The sequence below is a fragment of the Arctopsyche grandis genome, chromosome 3 (assembly GCF_051622035.1).
Source record: "Arctopsyche grandis isolate Sample6627 chromosome 3, ASM5162203v2, whole genome shotgun sequence".
NCBI classification, from domain to species: Eukaryota; Metazoa; Arthropoda; class Insecta; order Trichoptera; family Hydropsychidae; genus Arctopsyche; species Arctopsyche grandis.
In genome coordinates this window covers 8,476,592-8,500,620 of record NC_135357.1, presented here as the reverse complement: position 1 = coordinate 8,500,620, position 24,029 = coordinate 8,476,592, and the positions used below count along the sequence as shown (strand labels likewise).

The 24,029-nt window shown below is 35.0% G+C and overlaps 1 protein-coding gene across 4 annotated transcripts in view; it reads right to left on the bottom strand.

The window, feature by feature from the left end:
• The window catches only part of moody (G-protein coupled receptor moody), a 101,984-nt gene that overhangs the window by 23,118 nt on the left and 54,837 nt on the right, over positions 1-24,029 (bottom strand). For all 4 annotated transcript variants that reach the window (XM_077426851.1, XM_077426853.1, XM_077426850.1 and 1 more), the window contains exon 8: positions 14,943-15,101. In XM_077426851.1, the coding sequence (XP_077282977.1) occupies positions 14,943-15,101 (159 nt within the window). The remainder of the gene's footprint in view (positions 1-14,942; positions 15,102-24,029) is intronic.

Sequence of the window (24,029 nt, the reverse complement as noted above, 5' to 3'; positions counted from 1 at the left end):
AAATGCTTACGTCAGCAACCAACTTGCGCATTGCCAACGTACAAATACATTACGTACCACTCATACCAACCTGACATTACGTACCACTCATAACAATCCTACATATCTATATAAATCAATGTTTGTCAGTCTGTCACGTATGCGTTCCTGTACTTAACTATAATTTAATTTGATTACTAAGAACTAGCTGTGTTACCCGGCTTCGCTCGGTATTTGTAATATAAACCGCATAAACATGACTAATCTAATAGTAAACATTTTATTAAAAAAAAATTAAAACCAAATTAAAACAAAATTAAAATAAATAAAAAATAAATTTATATTTTTAAAATTTATTTTTATTTTATTTTTTATTTTTTTTACTATTAGATTAGTCATGTTTAAGCGGTTTATATTACAAATACTGGGTGAAGCCTTATTTTGAAGATTAATTTGAAACTGAAACATTCACTTATCGAAACGCATCGAGAAACGGAAACGGGAACGGGAATTGCATGCGTTATTGGACGATGGAACGGTGGAACTTACAGGATTTATTGTATGCATGTCCGGGAAGCTTATTGTGAAAAAAATCGGCCAAAAACAGGAACGGAAACGGGATAAACGGGAATGAGTGGCATTGCAACGCAATCATTTCAAATGTTTTTAGGGTAAAATAAACAAATAATTGAATAATTTCAAATTTGTCCGCTGCCTGCGTTTTTCCGACAAATGGGAACGGGAACGAGAACGAGAACGGGAACGGGAATGCGAACGGGAACGAGAACGGGAACGGGAACGGGAATTGCATGTGTTATTGTGGCATTGCAATGCATGCCGGGTTCAGCTAGTATATAGATAAATTTTGATGAAAATATCATATATGTACGTACATACATATGAATGTACATGTATATCATACATGTAGATGTTATATCATACATGTAGATGTTATATCATACATGTAGATGAAAATATCGATAAAAGTATGTACATAAAATGATAAAATGATAAATCGTTGTAGTTATTTATTCCAAAAGAGATGCAATCTCAATCACAAGAGTAAAGAATTATTAAGCTGTGATTTTCTGTATAGAAATTTCTCCTTTGAAGCATTATATAAAAGGAATGTCTCATTTTATATGTGAAATTTATAGCCAAAAATGTGCTTTGGGATGATTTGAGCATAGTTTATCAGTTTTGGGTTCAATCTTTAATACGAATTTTTGATAAATCTGCAGTGCAACAGTATAAGGGTCAGGGTCGACGACCGACAAGGAAAGATTTTCGACCGAAAGGGAGAAATGGGCCATTGTGAGTATGATGGATGGTTGACGCTTTGATGAGAAATTAGGCGCACATCAGTGGTAGACAACCATTGTCGCGGTGTAAGCGCTCGAGTTCGCTGGTTTCCTTCCTCGGCTTGCCACCATAATCTTGTAAATTATTCATAGTCATTTTCCACTGCGAGCAGATTAATCTACCTTTGAAAACGAACCAAACGTCTCCCCCCCCCCCTCCTATCCGGAAAATCCCTCGCGGTGTGTGGTTTGACGCAATTTTTCATTTGAAATTAATAATTGTCCTCGTGTAATAAATACCCGATGAATATTCAACAAAATCATACATATCTAATATATAATTTCGAAAGAGACTTTGCACATATATATGTAACATTGGTTGGTTGGTTGGTTGTTGAAGCCACCGGGGGCGAAGCCTCCTAGAAGGCGAAGCCCTACCCGATTTATTTTCAGATTCTGGTATACATATAATTTCGAAAGAGTATATATGTTTGTTTGTTCGTGAGAGTCAATTTAATAAAAAAAAAAACAAAAACAAATGAGTAATCAAATAAATTTATATAAAATAAAATAATTCAAATGAATTTAATAAAATGTTTACTATTGGATTAGTCATGTTCAAATACCGAGCGAAGCCGGGTAAAACCACTAGTAATATATATTAAACAAAGCCCGTTCGTTGTTTGTGTGTGTAATTCGTTTCTGATTGGCTGTTACTAAATATAATTTTTCAAATTTATTTAATAAAAAAAAAACAAATGAAAAATTTACTGTTAGCCATGTTTAAGCGCTTTATATTACAAATACTGAGTGAAGCCGAGTGGTTCGTATACAGATTGATACCAAGTTTATTTCAATATACTAATTTAATAAGGTAATTCATTGGAAAGAGAATCCATTTGATTCTCATGAAATACATATAATAGTTTCCTTTTAAATTGATTCAATTTAGATTTTGATTATAGTACTACATATCTGGTGGAATGAATGGATAAAGCTAAAACCACTTTTAAAAAAGCTCATTATTTGAATGTATCCTATCATACTTTTCAGACTTATAAAAAAGTATAAAAGGAAAAAATTATCCTCTTCAGAAAACTTTTTGCGATTTTTTATCCCACTTATCCTAATTCAAATCATTTTAAACTTTCTTTAGCGTATGGAACACTTAAAATTTTATATTAAAATTTTTTACATACGTATTACAATAGCTCTAGTGAATTTTGGAAAGTATAGGTATGTATGTAAATATGGGATAAGAATTGAACAATTATGTCTTTTCCAGGCTTTTAATCATATGCATTTGACCGACTTGGATATTTGTGACTCCAAGCCAATTAATCTGATTTTCATTGAAACGATTCCTGCAAAATTGGCTTTCTCTTCCCATGTCTCTCGCGAAATCTTGACTTATTGTGTTATATCTCAGGATTCACCTGGTTTTTTTTTCGATATATCGTGGCATTTTGTATTTGTATTCGTAGGGCAAGCTTAAATAGCGAAAATTTATGGTTATGTATGTATGTATGTTGGAGATGTGTATTACATATGTGTGTGTTTTCAGATGATTGCGTCATTAAAGCTAGGGATTTGACCAGGATTCGTATACATATGATATTTTTCGGCTTGAAAGGTTTCAAAGTGTAAATTTAAATTGTGTTTGTTTACGTTTAATTAAATTTTCGATACATCGTATTAAATTATTTGGAGTACACATGTCTAAAGGTCAAATGATCCCACGTACAAAGAATTTGATATGACTCGATAATGGGCTATATGTACTTATTTATTTTAATCATTTATTTATTTAACCAGCAGCATGGACTAGTGGTTAGCATATCTTGCTATGGTCAGTGGGCTATGAGTTCGAGTCACACTGGTTGCCGCTGGCCAGACCTTGGTTTGTAACCGGGTCGGTCGTTTTTTTATCAGAGTTTGCCAATTATTCTGATTTTCATTGAAACGATTCCTGCAAAATTTGGCTTTCCCTCCCCATTTCTCCATTTAAATTCGTATTGCTATATAAAAATGTTTATTGACGTATTGTATACGATGTATTGCAATCGCTCCGCTACAAATCGCTGCAAAATACGCGGCTGCATGCTCATTTGGTTTGGGTTTTTTTTGTCTCGACGAAATTCGCGACTATTTGACCGCATGTCCACTCGAACTTGTATCGATGTCGAACGTATGGATGTCGCTTTCGCACGCATATATTTTGCCGCGAGTACTACTCGCACTTATTTATTTATTTAAGTTTGGACCGTTGTAGCATTACAGGAATTCCTAATGCGCCACAATGGTCAAAAATATAACAGAAAAGACAAGAAACAAAATAATAAATTAGACATAACAAAAACAAAACATATATATACACAAACAACTAAAAATAATAATTATTATTATTATATATCGTTTATCGTCTTTATTTTATTTATTTATTTTTATTTTATTTCATACCAGGAAGGCATTACAGGTAAACCCCAATGCGCCTTCCTGGCCAAATTACAAACAATGCAGCATTTTTTTTTATTATATACATAAGTCGCTAAATTACGAGACACTGACAAACTCGACAATTAACGAGACATCTATGAATTGTACATACATTTTTATTGTAATATTTACATTAATCATACTCAAATAGTGGTGACATAGTGGGTAAATATAGCATAAGGAATGCCTTGCACCTACAGCCAGTTTCAATAAATATGTAAGAAACAACTACAAATACAAAACATCCCTGTAAGGCCCAAATGGAAGAGAGTTAATCAAAATTTCACTCATAAATCACAATCAATCATGAAAACAATGATGAGCGCAGACTACCAGATAAATGGGTTAGAGTAATTTCCGACAATTTACGCTCACTAAGGTGGAAAATATCACATTCAGTCTCGGCAGCAACGATTTCATTAAGAAGTCGGATAGCTCTTGGAATAGGAGCCATTCGAAAAAGGACTGTGCGGGCAGGAGGTACAGCCAGCAAATGATGATGTCTACCACGCACATAGTGAATAGGGACATAAAGCCCCAACTGCTCCAGCAACAACGGGCATGACGTATTACCACGTAAGAGCAGGAGAACGAAACGAATTAATGAGAAGTTTCTCCGAAGTTCAAGGGAATTATACCCAAGCATGCCCAAAAGGAAAGGAGTGGGGTAGAGATATGGGTAATACCCATATTCTTTCCTATATAGGAAACGAAGAAATGCTTTTTGCACTTTCTCAATCATCAGAGAGTAATTTGCTTCATGCGGATTCCACACAATCGCATTATACTCTAGCTTACTTCTCACAAGCGAATTGAAAAGCAAGCGAGAAGACAAAGGATTGGAGAATAATCTTGCATATCTCAAAACAAATCCAAGTCGACGAAAGGAAACGTCAGCGACTTTTTTGATATGGTTGTGAAAGGTGAGCTGAGGATCAAAAGTGATACCCAAATCGACAATAGATTCCACACGCTTCAACAAGACGGATCTAATGGAATATCCGTGACAATAGAGCGAATGTGCACGTCCATAGCTCATAATTGCACATTTGTTTAAATTAAGTTCAAGGCCTAAACTAGAACTGAACTCCAAGACAGCGTTAATATCAGCTTGAAGGAGAGAGGCTTGCCTCTCATCTTTGACAGCAAAAAATAATTTAACGTCGTCAGCAAACAAGAGACATGATGCATTACATAAAACTCTAGGGAGGTTATTAATAAGAATTGTAAATAGTAATGGGCCTAAAGTGGACCCCTGAGTAACACCAGATCGAGTAAAAAATGAAGGAGATTCATAAAGACCATATCTAACAAATTGCTTCCTATCACTAAGATAAGAAGCAAAGAGTTTAAGAAGACGCGTTGAAAAACCCACTTCAGCTAACCTGATCAAAAGAGCGTCATTATTGACTTGATCAAAGGCTTTACGAAAGTCAAAGTAGGCTACATCAACTTGCTGACCAACGTCAACTTTAGACATGATCAAATGTGTGAAGCAGGCGAGATTAGTGGTAGTGGAACGACAGGGTGTAAAACCATGTTGCTCATCACACAATAATCTTTTAAACTGCGCAAGAATCAAACGGTGAAGGATGATGTCAAAAATTTTGGGAACTGTATGTCAGATTACCAATATACCTCTCCACTCGTCTTGTGATCCTGATTCTTTTGTCTCGACTTTTGCCTTTTTCAACTTGCCAGAAAGATCCAACTCAATTTTAATAATTACCAATCACACTGAGCAACAAAAAATCACGTTTTTGAGTTACCAGAGCGGAGACCAGCCAATCTTTACTAAGTTTGACCCGCTGAATTGGAATATGATATTAATTTTTGTTGGTGGGTGATCGTTTACGAGATATGAGCGTTTAAAAAAATCCATGATTTTTACAGTTTTTTAGCTTTTGCGGTCTTTAACTCAAAGTTTAGGATTGTTACGATCAAAGTGAGTATTGGAATCAATAGTCAGATATTTTTACCATTAGTTTTTATATTTCATTGCTTTAAAATACTTCTAATTAATTGTCTAGCTAATTTTAAAAGTCAAAAATATATATTTTTTTCCGTGCTATTTTTCATTTATTTGGCAAATTTTTTATTTCTCCACGTTTATAAGGATTGGTTTTCTATCCCAATTTTTTTTTATTATCTAAACGTACTAACTCGAGCGGTTTTTGCGTAAGAAAGATTTTCATTCAGATCCCGTAATAACTACACACTGGCACTTCATACTTTCGCGTCGATAAAATCGTAATTACGAATATTATTATTGAGAGGTTTTTTCCTGTTTTTTTACACAGTAATCTTCCCGGACATGCATACAACAAATCCTAAAAGTTACATCGTAATCGTTTTAGTGGTTTAGGAGCCTATTCGAGACAGACAGACATTCAATTTTCAATATATAGGTGTGTATATGTATGTAGATACAAATTCAGTTCATTTCCCTTTTAGTTTTATGGATTTTTACATTAGAAAACAAAAGCGTCTAAAACACGCCCTCACCGTCGCCGATTCGATTATGCTCGTTCTACGAATATGTTTACGACTCCTGGCTTTGGTTATTTATCACTGTCGTTTTTTCCGGTTCCGGTCTCGGTCCATTGACGACGACTAAGACGACGACGACGTCGGCGTCTGGATGCAGGTCGGGCGTCTCTTACCCCCGTGGTCGTAATGGAACCATTCATCAAGCGTATTTATCGTCGAGACGGGAGTAAAGAAGCAGGGGGGTAGAACCAGTGTTGCCTATTATTTAGCGGGAAAACATGCTAAGAGAGGGGTCGTCAAAGCGTGCAACGACTGCCGAACGCGTCTATTTTCCCACCCTTGAGAAAGGAAAAGCGACCTGAGTGCCTTTTCCGAGAACTTTCGTATGTAATACATCATCGAATAATAATAGGACGATTGTCAAGTTGAGATATATTACATACATACATATATACATAAATTATATTGTATACAAATATATTATGCATACTATGAAAAGTTCGGAGTATTATATAAAACTTTTTACACATTGATTTTAGACGAATTTTCCGGGATTGCATGTGAAGTTAAACGTTTTCACAGTGAGCCATTTAGTAAACTTAGCCAGTAGCATAGCTCACCTATATCTGGCAATTTTCAAGTTTTCAGTATCTCGGATTTCACTGATTCGTATAAAAATACAGCAAATTTGTCCATAGATGTTTCGAAAATTTCGAGTTTTTATGTATCTCGAAATTAAAAAAAAAAATCAGTGAATTTGCAATCATTGTGTTTACCCGTTAGGCCTTCTTGGTATAAATAAAAAAATCAATGCATAATGCGATAGTGCATTATTAGTATTAAATAAATAAAACATACCCTATCTAAACCTAACCTAACCTAACCTTAAATAAATAAAACCAACCCTATCTTAACCTAACCTAACCTAACCTTAAATAAATAAAATCAACCCTAACTTAACCTAACCTGTGGTTGCGGTATCGGAGTGGGGATGGAGAGGAGCGAGGCTGTGACGTGGGGTGGCGCAATAGTCTTAAATAATTTTAAAATATTGGCAATTTTCTATCATCCAACTGTCAAAAATTTTAATTTCACTAATAGGGGCCAGTTGCTATGTAATTTTCGTAGTTAAACTACATCTATACCCAGTGAAAATTTAATAAGATATGATTCCACTGAAAAGTCAGTGTAATTATGAATTCACTGTAACATATAATATGCACAAACAGATTTTGGTCGACAAATTAAAAATACAAACAAAAAAGCATAGTTTTTCAATGTAACAGCGGGATCCTTTCACAAGTGAAAAGTGATTGGAAAATTCGATCCTGACAATCCCAAGTGCGTCCAAATTTAAAATGCAATACAATTAATCACCACAGCTTCATTTTAAGCTGTTAAAAAATAATCAAACTCACTAGTTCGGCAATTAGCGAAACACATGCGAATTGTTCAGGGGTGCGGAATTTCCCGAACGCGCTCGCACACCTGGTTTTCCCGCAGCCGTGTTTATTTATTATAAATGACCGGTGTTTTCACCTTTGTTTCCCCACTCGTGACTAATTTTCGCGGCTAAAATTCAAAGCCTGATTTATGAACACGCGTCTAAGAGTGAAAAGCCCGTTATTAATTAAACGCGATACGTTTGAGAACAGCCGGTAGGCAGGGACGAAAATTGCTCAAGACTACGCTCAATGTTCGAATTTCACCGATTAAACATTGAATTAAACATTAATACCAATTTTTGCGAAAACGTTGTAAAATTTCAAGTGCACCCACGCTTTTATCTCGGCGAGATTAACGTTCGATGATAATTCACGTTAACGACTGAAAGTTTCCATTTTACGAGCGGTTACTAAATATTTGACGATATTAATTCCCGCCGAATATCAACGGTAGTTTGTATTATAAATTTGGTGTGTTTTAGTTTGAACAGAAGCGGCTTTTATGGCGTCAACAAAATATTTTAAACGATTGCTTTTAGCGTGACGCCAAATTTATTTCTATGTCATTTTAAACCGTGCAATCAGCTGAAATAATATAACTCTGCACGTTCACATTCATCTGAATATGTTTGCTTGTAATTATTCTGCTTAGCTTTGGATATTTGTTCTGAGCTTGTTGAAATCGCTCAACTGTGCTTCGCAGACAGTTTCAAGTACATACATATATTTAAATTTATGAAAAATTCATTTTGATTTTAGCGTCGTTGTGAATGTATGAATAAATCATTTTTACGCCGATGAGTCGGTTAGTCTACCTCTGGACCATTTACGACGCCGTCACGATGACACATGCTAAATGCTTAGTTGAAATTTTGATATAACTTGTCAGATTTGATTAAGGAAACATTATGAGCGTTCTCTTCATGTTCCTTCATCACTCACTTTGTTGCCGTATGATGCAATGTAAACATTTCGACATAGTGGCTGAGGTAGGGCTAAGCCTACAAAGATGTTTTTGAGCTGAAGCATGCTAATACTATGTATAGTCGTACCTAGGGTTGCCAAGTGTCATGGACAAAAAAAGACAATATTTAACAAAAAAATGTTAATTTTTACAATTTTCTTTATAATTGTGCCGATTATTATTGAAATAAGTACCCTTCAGGTATAAACACAGATTACCTAAGCACAATCTCCTTTAGATCGTCGACTTTAGTGGGTCTTTAATTAATATTATGTATTAGATGTATTATGAGCATTTATAAGAATTGTAAAATAGGTTTTTGAGCTCCTTTTTTCCTATTAAGCTGTACATTAACATTAGAATAATATAATACTATGATTACTAACAAAGTTAAATTAAAATTGTTAAATAGAAAATAATCAGTTGATCAGTAGCTATTAAAATAGATATAAGATGTATTATTAACATAATTTAGTAATAATAAAAAGCATTTAAAAAATAATAGCAGGTACCAAAAATACCATTATCTTATAAGGTAAACGTAAAATTCCACCAGTACAGGAAATATTATATCTGTGTGGCTAAGAATCATAATTTATAAATATATGTTTATCATTAATTATCAAAATAATTTTTACAACAAACTTACATAAAAGTCCAATTATCTCAAACGAAATATTGAATGACTTATTTATTCCACTTTCATAATAACCCGAACATACATATGTATGTAGTTAGGAACATGAAAAGTGGGCTTAAAAATAATTGTTGAATTTAATCATCCTCATTCTCATTCTCAATTTCATCATCTCTGTTGCTATATTTATCTACACTGCCAATTTGTTGCAAAACTTTCTTATTTTCTTTTATTTCTTTATAAAATTCTAAATATGAAATATTTTTGTTTTTATGTACTACGCTTAAAATGCCCCGAACAGTGGAAATTTTCAACTTATTTCTTTCTTTAGTCCACTGTGCGCTTATCATGAAAAATATCTAATCTATAATTTGGAAAGAGACTTTGTATGTAAATATCCTTGGTCGTCGTCATCGTCCGTAGATCGGTGACGTCATCGAACACGTGATTCGATTTTTTTTTTTTCGATCCATGGGCGCCGATTTTTTTTTTCATTTCAATGGATTCACCCCCGCGGGGGCGCAAGGCGAGTAGTTTCATGGGGCCCCGCCAGGGGCGCCACAAGGGGCGCAGCCCCGTGGGGCCCCGAAGGGGGCCCGGGGGGCGCAGCCTCATGGGGCGCAGCCCCATGGGGCTCAAAAGGGGGCGCAGCTTTATGGGGCACAGCCTTATCGGCCGCAGCCTTATGGGGCGCAACCTTATGGGGCGCAGTCTTATGGGGCGCAGCCTTAGGGGCGCAGTCTTATGGGGCGCCGCCTTATGGGGCGCCGCCTTATGGGGCGCCGCCTTATGGGGCGCCGCCTTATGGAGCTTAGCCACATGGGGCCCCGAAGGGGGCGCAGCCTCATGGGGCGTAGCCTTTTGGGGCGCTGTCTTATGGGGCGCAGTCTTATGGGGCGCCGTCTTATGGAGCTTAGCCGCATGCGGCCCCGAAGGGGGCGCAGCCTCATGGGGCGCAGCCCCATGGGGCCCCAAAGGGGGCGCAGCCTCATGGGGCCCCGAAGGGGGTGCAGCCTCATTGGGCCCCAAAGGGGGCGCAGCCTCATGGGGCGCAGCCCCATGGGGCCCCGAAGGGGGCGCAGCCTCATGGGGCGCCGCCTTATGGGGCGCCGCCATATGGGGCGCCGCCTTATGGGGCGCTGCCTTATGGGGCGCCGCCTTATGGGGCGCCGCCTTATCGGGCGCCGCCTTATGGAGCTTAGCCGCATGGGGCCCCGAAGGGGGCGCAGCCTCATGGGGCGAAGCCCCATGGGGCGCAGCCTTATGAGGCGAAGCCCTAAACGGCAACTGATCATGGGGGCGAAGCCCTTGACGGCATTTAATCATGGGGGCGCGGAGGGGCGAAGCCCTAATAGGCATTAACTAAGGGGGGCGAAGCCCTAGGCGGCATTTAATCATGAGGGTGCGGAGGGGCGAAGCCCAAAAAGGCATTAGTTAAGGGGGGCGAAGCCCTAAACGGCATTTAATAAAGGGGGCGCGGAGGGGCGAAGCCCTAAAAGGCATTAACTAAGGGGGGCGAAGCCCTAAACGGCATTTAATAATGGGGGCGCGGAGGGGCGAAGCCCTAAAAGGCAACTGATAATGGGGGCGAAGCCCTAGACGGCTTTGAATCATGGGGGCGCGGAGGGGCGAAGCCCTAAAAGGCAACTGATCATGGGGGCGAAGCCCTAGACGGCATTTAATCATGAGGGTGCGGAGGGGCGAAGCCCCAAAAGGCATTAGTTAAGGGCGGCGAAGCCCTAAACGGCAGTTAATCATGGGGGCGCGGAGGGGCGAAGCCCTAAAAGGCATTAACTAGGGGGGGCGAAGCCCTAGACGGCATTTAATCATGGGGGTGCGGAGGGGCGAAGCCCTAAAAGGCATTTACTAAGGGGGGCGAAGCCCTAAACGGCAATTAATCTTGGGGGCGCGGGGGGCGAAGCCCTAAAAGGCATTAACTAGGGGGGGCGAAGCCCTAGACGGCATTTAATCATGGGGGTGCGGAGGGGCGAAGCCCTAAAAGGCATTAGCTAAGGGGGGCGAAGCCCTAAACGGCAATTAATCTTGGGGGCGCGGGGGGCGAAGCCCTAAAAGGCATTAACTAGGGGGGGCGAAGCCCTAGACGGCATTTAATCATGGGGGTGCGGAGGGGCGAAGCCCTAAAAGGCATTTACTAAGGGGGGCGAAGCCCTAAACGGCAATTAATCTTGGGGGCGCGGGGGGCGAAGCCCTAAAAGGCATTAACTAAGGGGGGCGAAGCCCTAGACGGCTTTGAATCATGGGGGCGCGGAGGGGCGAAGCCCTAAAGGGCAACTGATCATGGGGGCGAAGCCCTAAACGGCAATTGCTCATGGGGCGTGGAGGGGCGAAGCCCTAGAAGGCAAAGGCTCAGGGGGGTGCCAAGGGCGAAGCCCTAGAAGGCAAAAAAAAATTTGATTTTTTTTTTTGATTTTTTTAAATTTTTTTTTTGATTTTTTTTTTGATTTTTTTTTTATTTTTTTTTTATTTTTTTTTAAATTTTTTTTTAAATTTTTTTTTTAAATTTTTAAATTTTTTTTTTTTTTTTAATTAAATTAGCTTAGTCATGTTTAAGCGGTTTATATTATAAACACTGAGCGAAGCCGGGTAATACAGCTAGTAATATATAATTTCGAAAGAGACTTTGTATGTTTGTATCTTTGGTTGTTTCTATAACGACAATTCACTTGGTTGAATATTAAATTTTTTCGATTCAAATAAATTTAATAAAAAAACAAATGGATATTTATTATTAGTTTCGCCATGTTTAAGCTGTTATAATTAATTATCTAGGGAATTTTTATGTCAAAAATTTATATTTTGTTTACGAATTTTTTCCCGTAATAGTACATACATATGTATGTGTTGATTGGGTCAGTTTTATATATCACTACGTTTATTAAAATTGGATTGGTGTCTTAATTTTTTTTTATCTATAGCAATTCCCATATTTGAAGAAATGTAGGAGAAACTAAGATCGTATTTTACAATGACAATAAAAAGTACACACCCTGCGCTTTAAAAATACTCCTCTTACTGCTTGAGTTTACGTACGGGTCCCGTTCCGTATTTTTAAGTGTGTTTTTAACGTTAGTCTACTATGTAAGCATAACAATTTTATGTGAAATATTATATGTATATATGTATGTATACATATTGTAAATCTTTCGATTCAAAATATACACTGTACATATATGTCTTTGTATAATAATAACTACAATATCAATGTTGGAAACGAAGTGATCGTACTTGAAACCGTCATCATAATCGTATACCTACATATGTATAATAACTCTCGATAATTATAAAATTTGTTTTTTGATATCTCTATACTTGTCGATGCCCTCACCACATACCCACATACATTCATACATCCTTTCGCTTTTTATATGTATTATTATTTTTATATACAATAGGAAACACTGAAATTAAATTAGGACCATAGACCATAGAGTACAACAGATAAAATAGGCCTATTTGACAAATGAAAATTTTGAGAAAAAATACGCCGTTGTGATATAAAGAATATTGCATCAATTTTTATACACATTATGTTTATGTAAACGAACCATTTTATTTTGATATAAAATCTAACGACGGCCAATTCAGCACGAACGTTTTCGCATTAAGCATTACTTTGAAATTAAGCCTTGAGTGGAAAACTTCAAGAATTGAATATAAAGCCGTTGAAAATTTAACAATTTTCCCGCTCGAACCGAACTCGCGTCACGAAATAAATATATAATACTATTTACGAGCAAATTATTAACTGTGAAATGGCCTATTTATGTCAATGTTAATATTGTATATAAAAGCGCGGTTTGGAATTTATGAACACTTTCCACCCCCCTCCCCATCATCACATTTCCCCCCTTCCCCAACAGTTCTTCGCCGATGGCATCGGCAAGAAAAACTCAGTTGGACGGAAAATGCCGGAAATCGCGTCAATTACGCGGACTTTTCCACAACGTTCACAATAGACAGGTCGTTAGAAGCGGAGAAAGGGGAATTTTCACGAGCTGTTGGCTCGTTTTAATTGGCCGACGACGGTTTATTATTTAATTTATTATTATTATTATTAATATTATGGTCATAATCATCATCATTATCGAATGGAGAACGAGAAGGAGAGAGAGAGAGAGAGGGGAGGGGGAGTCCGCCCCATCTGTTTGGCTTAACAATACTGAAACTGAGTCGTTTTCGCGCAAAAATATTAATTGGTGCTAATTTACTACGCGAATCTTTTCCTCGGAGTGTACTGAATTTCCTGATGTACATATTTTGTCAGCAAAATACAAATACTAAAACGCAAAATATTAAACTTATAGTTGAAAAAGTTTATCCATTAAATACACTCTCGTAAAAGTAACTGCTTTTTGATTATTTTACATGGATGGAATTTCGGAAATTTGCTCTATAAATTGTTTCCGCAATCTAAATATGTATGTATTATATATTTGTGAAAGGAAAAGTTTCGCTTAATTTGTTCGAACGCTTTCTATATGAGAAAAAGCAGCTTATTTAACATTCTTTAAGTTGTGTATACGCATTTTTGAAAATCCATACCTAGATTTCGTGATGAAATACAATCGTAAATTGATAATATGAAATTTAACTTTTCGATTCCTTTGATTTAGTATTTGTCGAAATGATATTTGAACCTAAGCAGGGCTGGGTAAATTTGCGAATACAAGATTGTTTAATATAAATATCTACGTATGTATTATGCATACAAAGTGTTCTACGTATTTATGTTTATCCAAAAGATTTTACACAAACGTATGTACATATATACATATGTATTTGATATCAGTCGTCTTTAATCGTCTAAATCTTGATTCGGTTGAAAACTTATATATACATACATATATTTAATATATAATTTCAAAAGAGACTTTTTATGTAGGTATGTCATTTTGAGGTAATTCCTGTAATGGCACATATGATGTATATATGTAATAAAAAATGTATATAAGACATTAACGAAGGTACATTATACAAATAAGTCAAAGTTATATGTATGTACATAAATAAGTTACAAAAAAATCATACTACGAATAATTTACAGGTTTTGCAAGCCCTGATTTGGAGAGACGTATTCATGATGGGAATAAAAGGAAGAGTCCAACTCACACGATTTTAAATATAATAATAAAATCGTTATTTCCACGAAAACCATGATCTGTGAATAGGCATATGTATTTTCATCATATTTGAATAGACATCCGGAAATCCGGAAAATTTCCAACGCTCGCCTATTTTGCACTATTGTGTTTATTTGTGTGAGCCGAAGGGAATTTTCCGCCGAGGCGCGCTTTTCACTCGAGAATCCGTTTCAGAAATTCCAAGAAGACGCTTCGGTAGCGTCTCGAGTGAATATCGAAAAGGTTTGACATACCTGACTTTCGTACTATGTGTTAAACCGTTCTGGAGCAACCCGGCAAACGAATGCGATTTTTCACGATCCAACGCGCACCACGCAAATTTCCCTCATCCTCTACGTAGAATTTGCGTTAATTTTCCGTGCCCTCCGGAAAATGAGACCGCCTTCGTGAACCGAGCGCTTTGTATGTAAATTTCCCACGGCGATACTGTGTGTAATTTTATATGTGAAAATAAGCTGTTTAACGAACCTCCTTTGCTGCTGGGGGCCGGCGTGAACAGAAGTCGTGGAGATTTGCACAACAGGACGGATTTGTAAGCCTGCCTGTACTGCTTATTCATGATCACGTATATTATTGGATTTATACAAGCCGACATGTATAGCAGGATGTAGCTCATGATATGCAACGCTGAAACATGCATAAAACAATAGTATTAAACTCGAATACATACATAAATTACGTAAAACAGCTTTCCAGCAAGTGGAATAACGAGATTTGGAGAGTTATGAAATAGCTATGTTTGAAAAATTTCAATATTACCAGCTCTTCTAAATATAATATTTAATCACATAAGAATTGAAAATATCGTAAAAACAATATAGAAATTAAAATTGTTTCTCTTAATCACTTCATTGCCGTGCGACCACCGGTGAGTGCTTGAGCTAGGTCACAATCTCCCCGCGTTCGCCTGCACATACATAGTCACTACACTTTAGATTCATTTTTGTTGATTTATAACGAGGTCAACAAGTAATTTTTAAAACTAATTCAGTTGAAAAAATCTGTAGTTTAAAATAATCGTAAGTGAAACATAAAAGAGGTTTGTAAAAAAAATGATAGAGGTGTTTAAAAAATGCGCGGCGATGAAGTGGTTTTTGAAGAAGGAAGAGAAACAATTTTAATTTCTATTCTAAATTAGGAAACACGTATGACGAACAAGACGAGCAGGTGGAGCACGACGAACAGAGCGAATACATACATAGACATAAAATTGGCAACAGTTTGTTTTTATTGCCAAATCCCTTTTGAAATGGTGTTCGTGCTCGTTATGTTTATATAATCTAGATGGATCTTAAATTAGGCTTAACTCAATTGTAGAATTATCAATTTTACTCGCTAAGAACTTAATATAGAGTAATTTAAAGCACTTCATTACAAATACATATACATACATACATTGTACTCATAGATGAAAATATATCAGCAGAGCTTATTCAAAGTCATATACCTATTTACTAAATTAAAATATAAAATCAACACTAGTACTATGCATAAATATGCATAGTGTAATTTTTTTTTAAATTTATATGTATTTACCATGGTTTCTTACAGGTTGCCCCAAATAGCATACATATATGGTCAAATGTGTGTATTATATATGAATTGGTTTGGTGACAATTTCGCACACGTCGCGATAATCTCGAACTCAAAAATTCCACCCATTGAGAGTAACATACGCGAACTATCACGCTAACGAGAATTCGAGTGCCAGATATTTCGTATTCGGATTTTCACGATTGTCGTGAGCGAAATTGTCCGTTTACCATATATAAATTATATACGTTGTAAATTATATTCAATAGTGCTGACAAATGGGCGGTAGGTGGCCAATTTGGAGAAAGAACCATTTCAAAAATGACGACAGATAAATTGGCAAACTTAAATGGGAAATTATAAAAAAGTCAAAAATATCATAGTCTGACCAGCAGAAATACTTCGAATCTTAAAGCGTATGATTCTTTTCAATCGAGGTCAAACCGGGGCTCGAATAATAATTTAAAATGAATTCAGATGTATTTATGTATACATGTGAATAATCACAAAATTGAAATTGCATCTATTATAAAAATTGTAAAAGCAATCCAATCTGCGACGACACGCTATACTGCATTATCCACAAGAAGAACTTTTATATACATACATAAATTGTAGTACACACTTATCCAAGTATAATGGCTAAACTTAATTTAACTGCTCTCAAAGTGAACTAGTCGTACATAAATACATATAATACATAAAACATTATACGCTTTGTTATAACTATTAACCGCGAAACGACAAAACTTCTAACGAATGCATAAATATATCGCACTGTATTGCACAAATCGTCCATTAATGCAATGCGTTCTTGTAGTGTATAAATTTTGAAAATTACGACCGTTCGAAACTGTCCAGTTACGACGCGCAGCCCAAAAATTTTATTGTATCTTATTAACGATAAAATGTGTATCGAAGCTGTGGAACGCATAAACTTTACGAGATTTCGATACATTTTATATGTACATATATATTATATAAATGCACAGGTTTATAGAGTAGTTTCCGGTTTGTCCATAATAATGCAATAAAGTTTACTTCTGCACCGAGCTATATAATATGAATATGAAATAAAACAGATATACAACATATGTACATATGTACAAAGCAGCGTAGGGGCGAGTTCAGGATCCAAATGAAAAGCCAAAGTCCACACGTAACCACCGCTCACTCCAGAATACTCTGATCTACTGTGTCTTTATAAAGGACAAGTTGCATACCACAGTTTACCCCATCAATTTGTGTATCTATTGTCTGGTAACCGTGGTAAGTCTATTGTTTACGCACGCACTCGCCCAGGTCTGTGAGAACTCCAGCGTATCCTTTGTTCGGGCACTTACTGAATCCTGTTAGCCTAATCCGGGGTCTCTATTGTTTACCCACGAATACACAGACAGTGGAATACTCTCTCTCTCATGTTCCCACGTTACAATATTATGATTTCGAGCGGAGTGGTAACGGTTCTATTCTCACAAATAGCTGTTGGTCAGACCTTGGTTTGTGACTCCAAGTCGATCGCATCTTTTCATAGTTTGCCAATTTTTTTTGATTTTCATTAAAACGATTCCTGTGAATTGGCACTTCCTTTCCAATCTCTCTTGTAAATCTCCAGTTATTCAGCGTCTTGAGGTTCGCCAATTTCTATAATAAAATGCTGCAGAAATTTCTCCATAGATGTCACTGTGATGTTTGGATGAATTCGCATTGTATAAAAATGTTTGTATTAATTGTATTATTGTATTGAATCTGTACTAGTACACATGTCACTTTTGAGCCATCTGTAAAGGCGAGTGTACATGTTCGATTGAAATACAAATAATAAATAATAATAATGTGTATAAAACTGTGGACGTATGTACATATAATTTCGATTATCTGTACACAAAGGATATGACTGATGAGTGTATTAAAAATTAATGAGAATTATTCTGTGCCTGCAATGCTACAAATACGCTCCATCATCATTGGTTTCACATTGAGCTTGATTGATTGCATTTTCAGCATTGATAAATCCACAATTCAATTCAACGCTCTAATAATTTTATAGCTGAATTTGTGCACAATGTTATCTTATATTTTAAAAATGCTATGCAAAATGAATCAATAAAAGTCTGTCCATGTGACTTTCACGATGAAGAAGAAAATCTGTCTTGCCGTAAATTTGAACGACATGATATTTCAACAAGCAGAAGAAGCCAAATATTTGGGTATGCATCTGGACCAAAGGTTGACATTGAAAAAACGTCTCGACAAAACGTAAGCAAAATTTTAAAGACTACACTGACCACGTAGAACAAACTTCTAGTATTTAAATATATACTCTCATCTTCAAACCGATATGGTTGTATGGGATCCAATTATAAAACTTATGTGGAAATTATTCAAAGATTTATTTTGGATGTCCCTTGATTCGTTCTATATTATATTATTATACATATAGCATGTGATATCGACGATCACAGAGGAAGCGAGAGCAGCAGTTTAAATATAGAAAGAGACTGGAGAATCATCCCAAAAAGGCCTACTAATTAAGCAGTTTGGTTAGCAATTCTAATGGACATTTCACTCACAAGCTAGAAACAAAGAAGACAAAGAAAAAATGTGCTGAATATCATAAAGAAGACAGATAGTATCATAAATGTATAAATAAACATAAAAGGATGACTTCACTTGGGGTACAAGGCTGGGTTACAAATCAACTCTCCCCCATTACATATGAAATATTTTCCAATTAGAACAAACATTTTGTTATATTGTTCCACTTTAAAATTTTTGTCAATTAATTCGTGCTTAATGCATTTTTGGAAATGCGTACGTGCGTGCGTAAGATCGTTTGCGATATTTATAAAAAACAATAAAAGTAAAACGTCATTACTTCAAGGTGATGGAATTTCTACCATATACATATATGTAAGTTCTGGCCAATAAGTGTGAATGGAGCTTTTTTTTACTTTATCTATGTTTTATAAAGGGATCAAATTTTGCTTGTGCGTAAGGTCTGTTTTAGGTCCTCTACTATTTCTTATTTACATTAATTATATCGGGTTCTGCTTCTTGAACTCATCTTTTCTGCTGTTTGCTAACGACTAAATATTTAAAAAAAAATTCTGTTGAAGATTGTTTAAACTTACAAAAAGACTCGGTGTCATTTACTATTTACTGTCTTTATAACCAGTTGGTTCTCAATGCTAGTAAGTATTTCCACATTACATTATCTAGACATGTGCCCCTATATTGTTTAGTTTTCTTATCAATTACTTGGGGTTGATCGTTTGAGAGACCTTGGTATTTTATTTGAGAATAAATTATCTTTCCGTTTTCAAATTGATTTAAATAATAAGCAAGGCATATAAGAATTTGGGTTTTAATTTTTAGACTATTTAGGCCCTCGAAATCCCGTAGTACTGTTGCCTTACTTTTCAATAATTCATTTGTAAGAAGCTATTTGGGATTTGCTAGTGCTGTTTGGAATCCTTTCCATCGAATATGTATTATATATATTTTTTTAAACAAATTTATATTATGTTTTAAAACTCTATCAAATCCACTTTTGTGTAAAAAGTTAAAACCACTATTGAAATATAAAAAAAGTTATCTGAATGTAAAGGTCTATAAAAAAAAACATTCTTCACTGAAAATAAAAAAAAGTAATTTTCTATTTACGAGGATAATAATAGTAACATGACAGATTTCATTTAAAGCATATAATCTTTTTGATCCAATATACATATGCCCATATGAAATTTATAGTCAATAAAACAGATACATTTGATTTAAATACAACCGAGTATGTATGTATGTACATATGTATGTATTTATCTGAACATCATTTATTAAAATATTTCCTTATAAGATAAATAAAATTTACTTTCTACGCCCATTTAAATGCCTTATGTAAACCATATTCGAATGATATTATATTTTATTTTTTAGGGGGACGCGACAATTGGTGCAAGTCCAAAATGTTCAACGACAAAATGTACCCGAAAATTAGTGCACTGACAAAATGTACCCGCGACAAAATGTACCCGCGACAAAATGTACCCGCGACAAAATGTAAACGGAAAAAATGTTCAAGCGACAAAATGTTCAAAAATCCTAAATTATCCTATTTTAATGGCAAAAGTAACTTTTTATTTTATTATATTTATCGATGTATATGGTACTTTTTATCGTATAGATCGCGGATGTTATTAAATTATTATATATTAAAGGTGTTCTCAACCGTACCAACATATTCTTATTTAAATTGAACAATTACATTTTAAGCGAATGTCATTGTGACTCATTGAATATCATTTTAAGATGTCATTGAATTAGTATAAATGTCAGGGGTTCTCAACCGTATCCAATATTTTCTTATTTGAATTGAAAAAAAAAACTTTCTAAGCGTATGAACTCCAGATTACATTGCATTAGTTTATATGGCAGGGCTTCTCAACCGTCTCCAAAATTTTCTTTATTTCAAATGAATAATTTACTTTTTATCGTATACATCGCGGGCGTTATTAAATTAGTATAAATGACAGGGGTTCTCAACCGTATCCAATATTTACGTATTTAAATTGAAAAAAAAAAACTTTCTAAGCGTATGAACTGCAGATTACATTGAATTAGTTTATATGGCAGGGCTTCTCAACCGTCTCCAAAATTTACTTTATTTCAAATGAATAATTTACTTTTTATCGTACACATCGCGGGCGTTATTAAATTAGTATAAATGACAGGGGTTCTCAACCGTATCCAATATTTACGTATTTAAATTGAAATAAAAAAACGTTCTGAGCGTATGAACTGCAGATTACATTGCATTAGTTTATATGGCAGGGCTTCTCAACCGTCTCCAAAATTTACTTTATTTCAAATGAATAATTTACTTTTTATCGTACACATCGCGGGCGTTATTAAATTAGTATAAATGACAGGGGTTCCCAACCGTATCCAATATTTACGTATTTAAATTGAAAAAAAAAAAACTTTCTAAGCGTATGAACTGCAGATTACATTGAATTAGTTTATATGGCAGGGCTTCTCAACCGTCTCCAAAATTTACTTTATTTCAAATGAATAATTTACTTTTTATCGTACACATCGCGGGCGTTATTAAATTAGTATAAATGACAGGGGTTCTCAACCGTATCCAATATTTACGTATTTAAATTGAAAAAAAAAAACTTTCTAAGCGTATGAACTGCAGATTACATTGAATTAGTTTATATGGCAGGGCTTCTCAACCGTCTCCAAAATTTACTTTATTTCAAATGAATAATTTACTTTTTATCGTACACATCGCGGGCGTTATTAAATTAGTATAAATGACAGGGGTTCTCAACCGTATCCAATATTTACGTATTTAAATTGAAAAAAAAAAACTTTCTAAGCGTATGAACTGCAGATTACATTGAATTAGTTTATATGGCAGGGCTTCTCAACCGTCTCCAAAATTTACTTTATTTCAAATGAATAATTTACTTTTTATCGTACACATCGCGGGCGTTATTAAATTAGTATAAATGACAGGGGTTCTCAACCGTATCCAATATTTACGTATTTAAATTGAAAAAAAAAAACTTTCTAAGCGTATGAACTGCAGATTACATTGAATTAGTTTATATGGCAGGGCTTCTCAACCGTCTCCAAAATTTACTTTATTTCAAATGAATAATTTACTTTTTATCGTACACATCGCGGGCGTTATTAAATTAGTATAAATGACAGGGGTTCTCAACCGTATCCAATATTTACGTATTTAAATTGAAAAAAAAAAACTTTCTAAGCGTATGAACTGCAGATTACATTGAATTAGTTTATATGGCAGGGCTTCTCAACCGTCTCCAAAATTTACTTTATTTCAAATGAATAATTTACTTTTTACCGTACACATCGCGGGCGTTATTAAATTAGTATAAATGACAGGGGTTCTCAACCGTATCCAATATTTACGTATTTAAATTGAAATAAAAAAACGTTCTGAGCGTATGAACTGCAGATTACATTGCATTAGTTTATATGGCAGGGCCTCTCAACCGTCTCCAAAATTTACTTTATTTCAAATGAATAATTTACTTTTTATCGTACACATCGCGGGCGTTATTAAATTAGTATAAATGACAGGGGCTCTCAACCGTATCCAATATTTACGTATTTAAATTGAAAAAAAAAAACTTTCTAAGCGTATGAACTGCAGATTACATTGAATTAGTTTATATGGCAGGGCTTCTCAACCGTCTCCAAAATTTACTTTATTTCAAATGAATAATTTACTTTTTATCGTACACATCGCGGGCGTTATTAAATTAGTATAAATGACAGGGGTTCTCAACCGTATCCAATATTTACGTATTTAAATTGAAATAAAAAAACGTTCTGAGCGTATGAACTGCAGATTACATTGCATTAGTTTATATGGCAGGGCCTCTCAACCGTCTCCAAAATTTACTTTATTTCAAATGAATAATTTACTTTTTATCGTACACATCGCGGGCGTTATTAAATTAGTATAAATGACAGGGGTTCTCAACCGTATCCAATATTTACGTATTTAAATTGAAAAAAAAAAAACTTTCTAAGCGTATGAACTGCAGATTACATTGAATTAGTTTATATGGCAGGGCTTCTCAACCGTATCCAATTTTTTCTTATTTAAATTGAAAAAAAAAAGTTTTTATGCGTATTGCAGATGTCAATGAATTAGTTTAAATGTCAGGGGTTCTAAACCGTATCCAATGTTTACTTATTTAAATTTAAAAAATTACTTTTTAAGCGTATGTCATTGAATTAGTTTAACACCCTCACAGAGGTGCGAAGACCTCTGTGAGGGACAGTACATATAAGATAATTATAAATTTTAGAGTTATTTAGAGTTAAGTAATTAAGATGTATTTTTAAAATTAGCTTTATAGCTAAGATAATATATAAATAAATAAACGTTGAACGCCACGTTTTATTTTGATAAAACAGTTCCCAACCAGCGGTCACGTGTACTTCGAGTTTTAACATTGAATGTGACCTTTACGGCGTCTCTAAATCAAATTCACATAATTTTTTTCCAAAATTTTGTTTAAAAATGCAATTATTTTATTTCTTCTGCAAATAAGTCTTCTAGTGTACATTCGCAAGCTATATGTATAATGAAAGTTTTTTTTAAACTTAATATTTCATTATACAATTACAAGGCAAGAATATCAAATATTAATTTAGATAAATTTAATGTATTATTTTACAGTCAAGTCTCGAATTACGACTATTCGGATTAACGATGGAGAGATTTTACTTAGTGTTTAGCAAAAAAACAAATGTATGAATCGGACATTGTATTGTAGAAAAAAGGAGGTATGTAAAAAAGGCAGACATTAGAAATTTACAGCTAAAATTATTTTTACATACCTCCTTTATGTTTCACATTAATATTGCATCATTTACAACTAACTATTATGCGTAAGGGTTGCATACAAAATTTAATTTTGACATGTAAAAGACAATTAAAATGTAAATGTAAAAAAAATCACGCGCGTTGAATAGAGATGGCAAAACAATAATATATTTTGAAATTAGTTCTATGATTGACAGATGAATTGTCTACACAAATGGACGAAAATATGTAAAAAGACAAATGGGTTATAAAATTTTACTACCCTCATGTTAGAGGCTATTGAATGCATTTTTTTCTTTGCGTAAAACCCTAGGACAATAGGCAAATGGTGGGTTCGAAATCTCTTCAATGTCCTCTTCAACGTCGGTTTGTAGCAATGGAATAATAATTTTTAGCTATTCACAGTTGATAAGCTCGATCACATTTATTATAGAAAAATATACATATATGTATGTAATTAATTTATAATTTATAAAATGTCGTGCATTGAACTATATATAAGAGTCAAGTTTTATTGTTATTGTTAAGAAATATTTTGTTGTTATTGTTTTATTGTTATGGCTAGAAAGTTTAATAATATAACTTTTAAATCAAATCGCCACCCTGGCACTTTGATTGATATAAACATTGTTTTTCGAGTACAATTA